The sequence below is a fragment of the Phyllobates terribilis genome, unplaced genomic scaffold (assembly GCF_046119375.1).
Source record: "Phyllobates terribilis strain yellow unplaced genomic scaffold, ASM4611937v1 Scaffold_5__5_contigs__length_657084704, whole genome shotgun sequence".
NCBI lineage: Eukaryota > Metazoa > Chordata > Amphibia > Anura > Dendrobatidae > Phyllobates > Phyllobates terribilis.
In genome coordinates this window covers 56562464-56575573 of record NW_027362765.1, presented here as the reverse complement: position 1 = coordinate 56575573, position 13110 = coordinate 56562464, and the positions used below count along the sequence as shown (strand labels likewise).

Sequence of the window (13110 nt, the reverse complement as noted above, 5' to 3'; positions counted from 1 at the left end):
GGATCGGGCCGATACCCAAAAAGTATCGGATATCACCGATTCCGATACCGGAAACCAATGCAAGTCAATGGGACACAAATATCGGAATGAAAATAAACCCTTTCTTTCCTTGTAGGTTAATTCTACATGAAGTAAAACAACTAAGAATAATGTAGAATGTATTACGCGAAAAGCCGGCAATTCATCAGCGCATACACCGGTACCCGACAATTTACAACAGAAAGAATAGAGCTTCACACATAGATTAGGTAGATAGAACCATGTCAGTCACATATATATGAAGTACAGTGAGTGTTGCTTACTGTACTTGTCATTTAGTGTAAAGGATTTATTTAAAAAAATATTAGTGTTTTCGTGCACCGTCTCTTTAAAAAAGCCGACGGCAATTCAGCATCTGTACCCGACAATTTAGAATAGAAAGAATAGAGAATCACACATAGATTAGATAGATAGAAACATGTCAGTCACATATATATGAAGTACAGTGACAGTGTTGATTACTGTACTTGTCATTTAGTGTTAAAATAAAGGATTTATTTAAAAAAAAATTGGCGTGGGGTTCCCCTTAATTTTAGGCTCTAGCGGAGGTTAAGCAGACAGCTGGGGCAAATGTTTGAAGCCTGGGAAGGGGGTAATACCCACGGAGCTTCCCAGGCTACTAATATCAGTCCCCAGCTGAATACCTAGCCTTTACTAGCTATTAAAATGGGGGAACCCCCCCCAAAAAATAACGTGGGGTCCCCCCTAATTTAATAGCTAGCAAAGGCTAGGCAGACAGCTGGGGGCTGATTTTAATAGCCCAGGAAGGGTGCCATGAATATTGGCCCCCTCCCAGGCTAGAAACACCAGCCATCAGCCGCCCCAGAAATGGCGCATCCATAGGATGCGCCAATTCTGGCACTTAGCCTCGCTCTTCCCACTGCCCTGTAGCGGTGGCAGTGGGGTAATAGGGCTGGGGTTGATGTCAGCTTATAATGCCAGCTGACATCAAGCCCAGGTTAGTAATGGAGAGGCGTCTATAAGACACCCCCATTACTAACCCCATAGTCAAAGTTAAAAGAAAAACACAAACACCCAGAATAAAGTCCTTTAATTGAAATAAACACACAATTCTTTATTGTTCTAAATTAAACCATACTTACCATCACGCCCATTCCAGCTGAAGCCAACGATCTCCTGCAATAAAAGAAAAATAATAAAGCAACCTCATCCTTACCTTTCCATGGTTCCCACGACAGCTTCAGCTCTGCTACATCGAGATGACAGGCTGGACCGCAGCAGAACGCTGCCATCCAGCCTGTCATCCCGCAGACAATGAGAAGTGCAGGCTTGCTTGCGCTCCTCAGTGTCTGGCTGTGACGGCATAAAGATGAGCCGAGGTCATGTCCAATGAACTCAGCTCACCTCATGCACGTCACTGACAGCGTGGGAAAATTCTCACGCTGAAGCGCTGAGTGCAGGAGAATTTTCCCACGCTGTCAGTGACGTGCATGAGGTGAGCTGAGTTCATTGGACATGACCTCGGCTCATCTTTATGCCGTCACAGCCAGACACTGAGGAGCGCAAGCAAGCCTGCGCTTCTCAGTGTCTGCGGGATGACAGGCTGAATGGCAGCGTTCTGCTGCAGTCCAGCCTGTCATCTCGATGTAGCAGAGCTGAAGCTGTCGTGGGAACCATGGAAAGGTAAGGATGAGGTTGCTTTATTATTTTACTTTTATTGCAGGAGATCGTTGGCTTCAGCTGGAATGGGTGTGATGGTAAGTATGGTTTAATTTAGAACAATAAAGAATTGTGTGTTTATTTCAATTAAAGGACTTTATTCTGGGTGCTGTGTTTTTTTAAATACTTTACTAGAAATTCATGGTGGTCATGTCTAATATTGGCGTGACCCCATGAATTTCGGGCTTAGGGCCAGCTGATAATGCCAAGCTGGCCTTAACCCCTTTATTACCCAGTGAGCCACCGCACTAGGGCCCTGGATGAGTTGGGTACAGCGCCAGAAGATGGCGCTTCTATGAACGCGCCATTTTCCGGGGCGGCTGCGGACTGCAATTTGCAGCGGGTGGGGCCCAGAAAGCTTAGGCCTCCCTGCGCTGCGGATTCCAGCCCCCAGCTGCCTAGTTGTACCTGGCTGGGCACAAAAATAGGGCGAAGCCCCACGTATTTTTTTTTAAAATTATTTCATGAAATTCATGGAATAATTAAGAAAAAAAGGGCTTCCCTATATTGTTGTGTCCGGCCAGGTACAAATAGGCAGCTGGTGGTTGGGGGCAGCCCGTTCCTGCCTGCTGTACCTGGCTGGACACAAATATAGGGCGAAGCCCCACATCAATTTTTTTTAATTATTTCATGAATTTCCTGAAATAATTAAAAAAAAATTGACGTGGGGCTTTGCACTATATTTGGGTCCAGCCAGGTACAGCAGGCAGGAACGGGCTGCCCCCAACCACCAGCTGTCTATTTGTACCTGGTTGGACACAACAATATAGGGAAGCCCTTTTTTTCTTAATTATTCCATGAATTTCATGAAATAATTAAAAAAAAACAAAAAAAAAAACGTGGAGCTTCTCCCTATTTTTGTGTCCAGCCAGGTACAACTAGGCAGCTGGGGGATGGAATCTGCAGCGCAGGGAGGCCCAAGCTTTCTGCCCCCACCCCCCCCCACTGAAAATTGCAGTCCGCAGCCGCCCCGGAAAATGGCACGTTCATAGAAGCTGGATGCTGTACCTGGCTGGCATACAAAAATATGCCGAAGCCCACGTCAAAAGTTTTGGGAAAAATTAATTAAAAAATAAATAATAATTTAGGGACTGCATCTTTATTAACTCCTCAAATGTCATTTAGTGTTAAAATAAAGGATTTATTTAAAAAAAAAATGGCGTGGGATCCCCCATAATTTTAGTCTCTAGCGGAGGTTAAGCAGACGGCTGGGGCAGATGTTTGAAGCCTGGGAAGGGGGTAAAACCCACGGAGCTTCCCAGACTACTAATATCAGCCCCCAGCTGAATACCTAGCCTTTACTAGCTATTAAAATGGGGGACCCCCCCAAAAAAAATGACGTGGGGTCCCCCCTATTTTAATAGCTAGCAAAGGCTAGGCAGACAGCTGGGGGCTGATATTAATAGCCCAGGAAGGGTGCCATGAATAATGGCCCCCTCCCAGGCTAGAAACACCAGCCGTCAGCCGCCCCAGAAATGGCGCATCCATATGATGCGCCAATTCTGGCACTTAGCCTCGCTCTTCCACGCTGCCCTGGTGCGGTGGCAGGGGGTAATAGTGGTGGGGTTCATGTCAGCGCCAGCTGCCATGAAGCCCAGGTTAGTAATGATGGGCGTCTATAAGACACCCCCATTACTAACCTACAAAGTGTTAAAAAGAAAAAACACACTACACCCAGAAAAAAATAATTTATTTGAAATAAAACAGACCATTTTATTTAATTCTTAGTTTACTAAAAATAATAGTTACCTGTCCACGTTCCTGCGCTGATCTCCCATGCACAGCTGTCACATCTGGAGATGGTGACAGCTGTGCATGGCTGCTGTAAGCTCACACTGCCGGGAACACGTCCGCTCCCGGCAGCGGGAGCCCTGACTGAGGTCACCGGAGTGCATTCAGTCAGCGCTGCTCCGGAGACCTCCTTTACGGCAGTGCTGTACCGTGGGAATTTCTCACGATACAGCAGGGCCGTAAAGGAGCTAACCGGAGCAGCGCTGCCTGAACTCCGGTGAACCCTTACGGCCCCGTCATTCTAGCGGCGGCAGCGGTTCAGAGCGGTCACATTCTATGTGGCTGCTCTGAACTGGAGATCTTCGTGGGACACTCGTGGACTGCTACGGAGGGGTAAGGATAAGGTTGTGGTTTATTATTTTATATTTTATTACAGGAGATCGATGGCTTCGGGGAATTAGGTGTCTAGGTGAGTATAGGTGTAGTTTTTTATTTTTTACTTTATTTTAGGTGGCGATCGGCGGGGACAGGTAATGTATGAACTAATTTATTGTAGGTAACCACTGGCCACCAATGACATGTATTTAAAATTTATTGGGGACACAGTAGGGCAATTTAAATAGCAGGATCAGGCTCATGGGAACTACTGCTCCCATCGAGCTGATCCTGCTGGCACGAGTGGACGGGGGACAGACATAGACCGATGGGAGTAGTAGTGTCACATCGGCCTATGTCTGCCTGCACGCACACACCCCCAGACATCACACAGACACCGCACACACCCGCAGACATCGCACAGACACCGCACACACCCGCAGACACCGCACACACACCAGCACAGACCCGCAGACATAACACATCACACACCCGCAGACATCGCACAGACACCACACAGACACCGCACACACCCCCAGACATCGCACAGACACCGCACACACCCACAGACATCGCACACACACCCGCACAGACCCGCAGACATCGCACATCACACACCCGCAGACATCGCACACACCCGCAGACACCGCACACACACCCGCACAGACCCGCAGACATCGCACATCACACAGACACCGCACACACCCGCAGACATCGCACAGACACCGCACACACCCGTAGACATCGCACAGACACCGCACACACCCGTAGACATCGCACAGACACCGCACACACCCCCAGACATCGCACAGACACCGCACACACCCGCAGACATCGCACAGACACCGCGCACACCCGCACACATCGCACAGACACCCGCACACACCAATCATGACGGGCTGATGGTCTGGGGGGTGTGGCTGACCTGTGCGGCCGTGGGAAAGTTCATGTGAGTTCATGCAGTCAAGCATGAACTCACATGAACCCTCCGAGGGCACCGCGGCTACTTCAAATGAACAGCTGATCAGCATCACCTGATACCTCAGCTGTTCATTTGAAATAACCGGCGGGAAAGCGCAGCACAGAACGGGAATGCCGGCGGTGTAGTCTTTTCACTGCCGGCTTCCCCGCCCGGGTCCTTCGCTCCCCGCTCCTTGGTGCTGCGCTTCCCGCCCGGTCCTAACTTACAATCGGGATGGGAGGTGGCGAGGGGAGCGGAGGATCGGGGTGGGAGGCTGCGGGGAAGCAGTATGGGGCTGTGTGATTGTTTAAAAGCCGGCGGCTTTTTACCGCGCGCCGGCTTTTAAACAATCAGGAGAATTCTCCCACGCTGGGATGGCATTCTGATGACAGGCTGGATCTCAGCTGAGCGCTGCCATCCAGCTTGTCATACTTCACAGACACTGCAGAGCGCAGGCATTATGGGAACTTCCGATTCCGGTATTCGATATTGTAAAAGTATCGGAATTAAGTATCGGAATTCCGATACCGCGAATATCGGCCGATACCCGATATTTCAGTATCGGAATGCTCAACACTAGATACGACCCCCACAGAGCCCTGATCTCAACATCATCCAGTCTGTGTGGGATTACATGAAGAGACAAAAGAATTTGCACAAGCGACATCCAAAGATGATCTGAGGTTAGTTCTCCAAGATGTTTGGAACATCCTCCCTGCCTAATTTCTTCCAAAATATGTGTGCAATTGTACCTAGAAAAACTGATATTTAGATGCTGTTTTGAAGGCGAAAGGTGGTCACCAAATATTGATGTGATTTAGATTTCTCTTTTGTTCACTCACTTTGCATTTTGATAATTAATAAAACATAAAGTACTAACACTTCTATTTTTGCAGCATTTTTTCACTCCTGCCTAAACCTTTTGTACATAAATATAAAATATTTTATACACATGAAGGATATAAAAGGTGTGTACATTTGATTTTATTTTCAATAACAGATGTTTATTGGTCATTGCATACATTTTCTGATCACTTAATGCTCTAAATTACTTTCCCTTCTTTAAGTATTGTTTGACTTTACTTTAACGGTTTCTTGATGAATTTTTGTCAATAAAAATCAATACTTCCATGAGTGATTTCTCTGATGTCTAAAAAAAATGTGATCTGTGAGTAAAATGTTCTGGACATGAAAATGGCTTCCTCCCAATTTGAGTTCTCTGATGTGCAATAAAGCTTGCATTATTAGTAAACATTTACTACATTCTGTACATCAAAATTTTATTTTCCTTAACGGAGTTCTTTGATGTGAGTTAAGATTAAAATTATTATTATTAAAATATTTAAAATTTTCTGGGAATGTGAATTCTCTGATGATTAACCAGGTTTGATTTTGTTGTACAGCATTTCCCACATTCTGAACATGAAAATGGTTTCTCCCCTGTGTGAATTCTCTGATGTTTAATCAGGTTTGATTTCGTTGTACAACATTTCCCACATACTAGACATGAAAATGGTTTCTCTCCTGTGTGAATTCTCTCATGTTTCACCAGGCTTGATTTAGTTGTACAACATTTCCCACATTCTGGACACGAATATGGTTTCTCCCCTGTGTGAATTCTCTGATGTGTAACAAGCTCTCCTTTGTGTCCAAAACACTTTTCACATTCAGAACATGAAAATGGCTTCTCCCCTGTGTGAATTCTCTGATGTTTAACAAGATTTACTTTCTGTCTAAAAAACTTCTCACATTCAGAACATGAAAATGGCATCTCCCCAGTGTGAATTCTCTGATGTTTAGCAAGATTTCCTTTCTGTGAAAAACATTTTCCACATTCGGAACATGAAAATGGTTTCTTCCCTGTATGAATTCTTTGATGCGTAACAAGAATTGATTTCACACTAAAACATCTTCCACATTCGGCACATGAATATGGTTTCTCCCCTGTGTGAGTTCTCTCATGTACAACAAGATTTGTTTTATTTGTAAAATATTTTCCGCATTCTACACATGAATATGGCTTCATCCCAGTGTGTTGTCTCTTATGCAAGCTAAGATAGGATCGCTGATTAAAACATTTCCCACATTCTGAACATGAAAATGGTTTCTTTCCTGTGTGAGTCCTTTGATGTTCAACATCCCTTTTGTTATTTTTACTATTCTCAACAGTCTGTGATGAATCAGAAGACAGGACTTGTTGAGAAGGATCAGGTGAAAGCTTTTTGATGTGAAGACTTGGAGGTGGATCCGGGATAATGATCTGCTCTTCATATGAATCTGGTGTGACACCACGATCATCTGCTTTACAATTTGAAAATAAAAGATGTTCCTCTGAGCTTCTGCTACAGCCATCTGCCAGGAATAAAATGCATTTCATTTTTCTTCAATAACAGGGAATATTATCATTTTTACAATATTATACATTTTAAAACAATTGTATGGAAGTATAGCTATACAAATTGTAGTAAAATTCAATTGCATTGTAACCTGACAACATAACAGGAATAAGCAGGGACTAGATTATTAAGTTTGGTCACCAGGTTGTGCGCTTTTAATTTTTCAATTTTCTGTAGCATTGTCATAGGTTCATGTATTTTTGTGCCCGTCACCAACCTTTCCTAGTAAAACATTTAGTAAAGGCTCATAAAGGAACCTGTTAGGTGTCCATCACATACACTCCATTACAGCTGCTGTACATGCACATGACCAAGGCTTTGGAGTAAGTGCAGTGCTCTAAAGAGCAGACACTTTTTTCCAAAGTAAGGAGAGGAAGTTAAGTGTTTGTGGTTTGGTTTTGACCTTGTTTGTTACCCGATTTGACTTCTGGATTCTCCCCTCATCTGTCTCTCTAGCTGTAGCTAATTTCCATAATGTGACTTTTCTCTTTCACCTGCCTTTCTGGGACTTGAACTGCTACTAGATATTGACCTTAAATTGCATCTGTCCTGCATCCCTCTGCTTAGCTTTCCGCCATATAGACTTCGGTGTATGACCTGACTCCCTCTACGATCATCGGTGTAAACTTATAGTCATTGACTATTCTGCTTGTTTTTTTATAATGTATACCCCTTTTCACATGTAAAGTGCCATGGAATAAATGGTGCTATAATAATAAATAATAATAATGTTACACACACGCCGCCTACAGTCAGATAGGGGCGAGACAGGTTACATGAATTCGTTGGAATCCCGGGGGAACCGTTACTCAGGGCGACCATAAACCATGTGATGCAGCTTCGCTCAGGCACACAATAGATTCAGTTGCTGACCAGACATCTGAGAAGAGTCTTCATAAACAGTAGAACAGTAACATTTAATAAGACATGGCCGGTGCAATGCAAATGTCTCTTTGAGCAACAGGCTCCAGTAATAAGAGTTTAATCTTCTTTGCAGCATGGCAGTACACAGTCTATTACCCGGTAGCACAGTACAGCACAGTTTTAATGCATACACAATCACAGGCTTTTCCTTCACAAGGACTCAATAATACACAGCATTCTTTATCCTGCATGGAGATGAAGGGGGGAAAGGGTGTGATGAGGGAGATAATCTCTATGACAGGCTTCCTTCCAGTCCTTATCTTCCTGGTCAATAATACTCCACACTGTTAGCTCAGGGAGTCTAACTGACCTTTGTTTAGTTTCCCTCCTGACCTGAATTCTGTTCCCTTGCCTTCTGTGAGATACAGATGATAAGCCACCTTTCTCTTCGGCTCTGGACAGACAGTAAATAACTTCCCCACAATCCCCCTGGGGCTCTGCTAGAACACTCCCCTTCTCCTGTGACTGTGTTAAGCCCTCTAGTTGCTGGATGCTTCTGCAGCACAACACTTCCTGTCTCCTGTGCTCTTGTTACTTCTAATAGTTGCTGAATTCTTTTAAAGCAACAGCACTACTTCTGCATTACACACTCTGCAACAGCACTACTTCTGCATGTCACACTCTGCAACAGCACTACTTCTGCATGTCACAATAATAATTGACTATATTGCATTATGTGTACTGGGGACTTCCTGTATCGAAACAAATGGGGTTGAAGAGTGAACAGCAGGGACCCTTTGGACTCACTGCCTGGTTTAGTCAGTACCGAGCTGATGGTGGCTTGTTCCACCTTGCTTGTAAGTATAAACATAAGGAAAACAAAAAAAAATGAATCGGAATACATGTTGGTATAAGTGCAATGTGTAGGTACACATTCCCACTGTGGCCACCTAACAGACAGCACCTAGAATAAAAACAAAATGAGCAGATACCCCGCAGTAAGTAAATAAGTAATAATACATGTAAATAACAGAGTGCTTGGTTGTCACTATTTTGATCAAAAAACATAAAAGCCATGCCACCGCGACAAGGTGTACCCAATCAGGATGGTTCTATCTCTAGTATTAAAACTTTTTTATGTGTCAGGCTTGGGTAGAGCAGGACTCAAGCCTTACTGTGCTTATTAAAACAGGACTGTTCTTTCACTGGTTCTCCTGGGCTCCAAAGAACTAGACCCTGGTTAGAGAATAGCTTACCATACTACAAGGAGGCCTTGGATTTCCCAGAAGATTAATCCAATAATCTTTAGAATATGGATAAATGGGCACAGTACTGGGACGCTTATGCGCTGCACACAGGAGCCCACGGACGTCAATTCTAAGTCCATAAATCCTTAGGTCTCAAATAAGGAGTTGGACCTCCATTGAAACTAAAGAAATATACCACTGCAGTCTGGCAGGTAACGTCGCCTGGCATTACCAATGGGTTCATCATTAGACCACCTGATAGAGGAGCATGGTTCATCACTCCAGTGATATTGGTGTTAATTACAGAGGTAGAGATATGAAAGAAAAAAGTCAGCTCACTCATTACTGAAAGTTACTGAAGATCCATGCACGGAAACCGGCAGTGCCGCAGGGTAAGTATGCAGAAAGGAAAAAATTCCAGTGTAGTGAAACTTCATTAAAAATTATGTATTTAATGGTAATCCTTAAAAACTGGAAACATGTTCATTACAATGAATAAGGAACCTGTTTCCGAAAAGAGTTTGCTATAGCACCCCCTGACAAGCTTTTCCTCACATTTTTGTCTCTAAATGTTCATGTTTCCAGTTTTTAGGATTACCATTAAATACATAATTTTCAATGAAGTTTCCCTAAGCTGGAATTTTTGTCTTTCTTAATTAGAGGTGGTCTGGTCTTTGGTATTGATGAAAGTGGCCTGAATAAATGCACTTACCATCGGTAGTGCCATACATATAAGGGAAGAAAAATAATGAACTGATTTGTTATATTCATGGCTCCTATTACAGGACCTCAGTTCAACTCAAAGAGTAGGTAGTAAGAACTCATCCCACAAGAGAGTTTTTGTTTTTTGGTGCCCAGGACAGGCAGAAAACTGAAGTCAAACCATGAGACATAGACCAGGACTTTAGCCTACCTTTAGCTCAGAGGTCCAAGGCCTAACCTCAAACTAAGCTTCAGCACATGAGGCCCAAGGCCCAGCTTCGACATAAAGGAATGTGGCTAGTATCAGCCCAGAGGCATAGCCCGTCCAGACAACATTTACACAGTGCACTTACCTGTGGTGCCTCCAAACCATCCCGTAGCACTTTAGAGGAAGAGGGGGAGCTGATAATGTCAAGAGCCCACCATGGAGAGAAGCAGTGTCACAACAAGGAATACTGAATTATTGCAGATGGTGTACAGGCAGGCTGATAGCTGAGGGACCTCTACTCAGAGAGGTGTCAGCCCCGGAATACTTAACAGGGAAAAGGGAGTGCAAAGACCCCCATGATCCAACCTGAGTCCATACAATGAAGTTCCACAGGATAAGATACACTGATGATTAAAAGGGTAACAATGTTTTGAACTTTTGAATTTCAGGCTCCATATCTCATATCCACTACTGCTTTGAACGTGAGACTACCACCATTTTATAGACAATCATCTTGGCTATCTCATACATAAATTTGACTTGCAACTATTTAGCATATGATTAGTTATGCAGAATATTGTCATGTCACTGCATTGTTACTGTTTAGCTCATGGTGGTGGAAAAATCTGTATGCTACAAAATATAACATGTTGTCACATTTCCTAATAGCTCAGTGTGTTATTAGATTGATTAGGTTGGTGCGAATCGAGGAGCAGCCATGAAGAAGATTTCCCAAGAAAAGATAAAAAGCATCATCCTGCTCATCGATAGCGGTCTCCCGGCTAATAAAATTGCTAAACTGCATCATGTGAGTGCCAGGACAGTTGGCTCATATGCTTCTTAACAGTGAGATTACAGACGTCCATGCAAGCACCGTGCGATGCACGTTACACAAGTCTGGAACGGCGACTAGAAAAAGGGTGAAGCCTCGACTTCAATATCCTCATGAGAAGTGTTGGCTTGAGTGTGTAAAAAAGTATGAAAAGTGAATGGTAAAAGATTGGAAACGGGTCATTCGGTGCAAATGGACAAAAGTCAATAAACTAGCCTGTGATCAGTAGAAATGAGTCTGGAAGAAACAAGAGAAAAAGGGGCTAACGGAAGAGAGAATGCCAAGAGTGTGCAAAGCAGTCATCAAAGCAAAAGGTGGCTACTTTGAAGAACCTAGAATATAAGACATATTTTCAGTTGTTTCACACTTTTTTGTTAAGTATATAATTCCACATGTGTTAATTCATAGTTTTGATGCCTTCAATGTGAATGTACAATTTTCATAGTCAAGAAAATACAGAAAAATCTTTAAATGAGAAGGTGTGTCCAAACTATATATATATATATATATATACATACATACATACATACATACATACATACATACATACATACATACATACATACATACATACATACATACATACATACATACATACATACATACATACATACATACACACAGTGCCTACAAGTAGTATTCAACCCCCTGCAGATTTAGCTGGTTGACACATGCAGAATTAACTTGGCATTGTGACATTTGTACTGTAGATCAGCCTGGAAGTGGGAAATGCAGTGCAGCAAATTTTTTTTTTTTTTTAAAAAACGTTAAAAGTTAATTCAGAGTGTCATTTATTATTCAACCCCTCTGTTTGGTCCCCCAAAATTATTAAGAAGTAGTTCAGGCACCAAGAATAATGAGCTTCACATGTGTGGATTAAAGATCTCTTTTGCCAGCCTTTTCTGACTATTTAAGACCCTCCCCAAACTTGTGAACAGCACTCAGACATGGTCAACATGGGAAAGACAAAGGAGCATTCCAAGGCCATCAGAGACAAGATCGTGGAGGGTCACAAGGCTGGCAAGGGGTACAAAACCCTTTCCAAGGAGTTGGGCCTACCTGTCTCCACTGTTGGGAGCATCATCTGTAAGTGGAAGGCTTATGGAACTACTGTTAGCCTTCCACGGCCAGGACAGCCTTTGAAAGTGTCCTCCCGTGCCGAGGCCAGGCTTGTCCGAAGAGTCACGGCTAACCCAAGAACAACAAGGAAGGAGCTCCGGGAAGATCTCATGGCAGTGGGGACATTGGTTTCAGTCAATACCATAAGTAACGTACTCCACCGCAATGGTCTCCGTTCCAGACGAGCCCGTAAGGTACCTTTACTTTCAAAGCGTCATGTCAAGGCTCGTCTACAGTTTGCTCATGATCACTTGGAGGACTCTGAGACAGACTGGTTCAAGGTTCTATGGTCTGATGAGACCAAGATCGAGATCTTTGGTGCCAACCACACACGTGACGTTTGGAGACTGGATGGCACTGCATACGACCCCAAGAATACCATCCCTACAGTCAAGCATGGTGGTGGCAGCATCATTCTGTGGGGCTGTTTCTCTGCCAAGGGGCCTGGCCATCTGGTCCGCATCCATGGGAAGATGGATAGCACGGCCTACCTGGAGATTTTGGCCAAGAACCTCCGCTACTCCATCAAGGATCTTAAGATGGGTCGTAATTTCATCTTCCAACAAGACAACGACCCAAAGCACACAGCCAAGAAAACCAAGGCCTGGTTCAAGAGGGAAAAAGTCAAGGTGTTGGAGTGGCCTAGTCAGTCTCCTGACCTTAACCCAATTGAAAACTTGTGGAAGGAGCTCAAGAATAAAGTCCACATGAGACACCCAAAGAACCTAGATAACTTGGAGAAGATCTGCATGGAGGAGTGGGCCAAGATAACTCCACAGACCTGTGCTGGCCTGATCAGGTCTTATAAAAGACGATTATTAGCTGTAATTGCAAACAAGGGTTATTCCACAAAATATTAAACATAGGGGTTGTATAATAATTGACCCACACTTTTATGTTTAAAATTTAATAAAATTCAACTGAGCAACATAACTTTTTGGTTTGTAAGATTTATG

At 43.7% G+C, this 13110-nt stretch overlaps 1 protein-coding gene across 3 annotated transcripts in view; it reads right to left on the bottom strand.

Annotated features, from left to right (window-relative positions):
- Positions 1–5789: 5789 nt before the first annotated feature.
- Positions 5790–13110, bottom strand: part of LOC141271955 (uncharacterized) — a 39431-nt gene continuing 32110 nt past the window's right edge. For all 3 annotated transcript variants that reach the window (XM_073682207.1, XM_073682206.1, XM_073682208.1), the window contains one exon: positions 5790–7138. In XM_073682207.1, coding sequence (XP_073538308.1) covers positions 6129–7138 — 1010 coding nt within the window. In that variant the 3' untranslated portion in view covers positions 5790–6128. The remainder of the gene's footprint in view (positions 7139–13110) is intronic.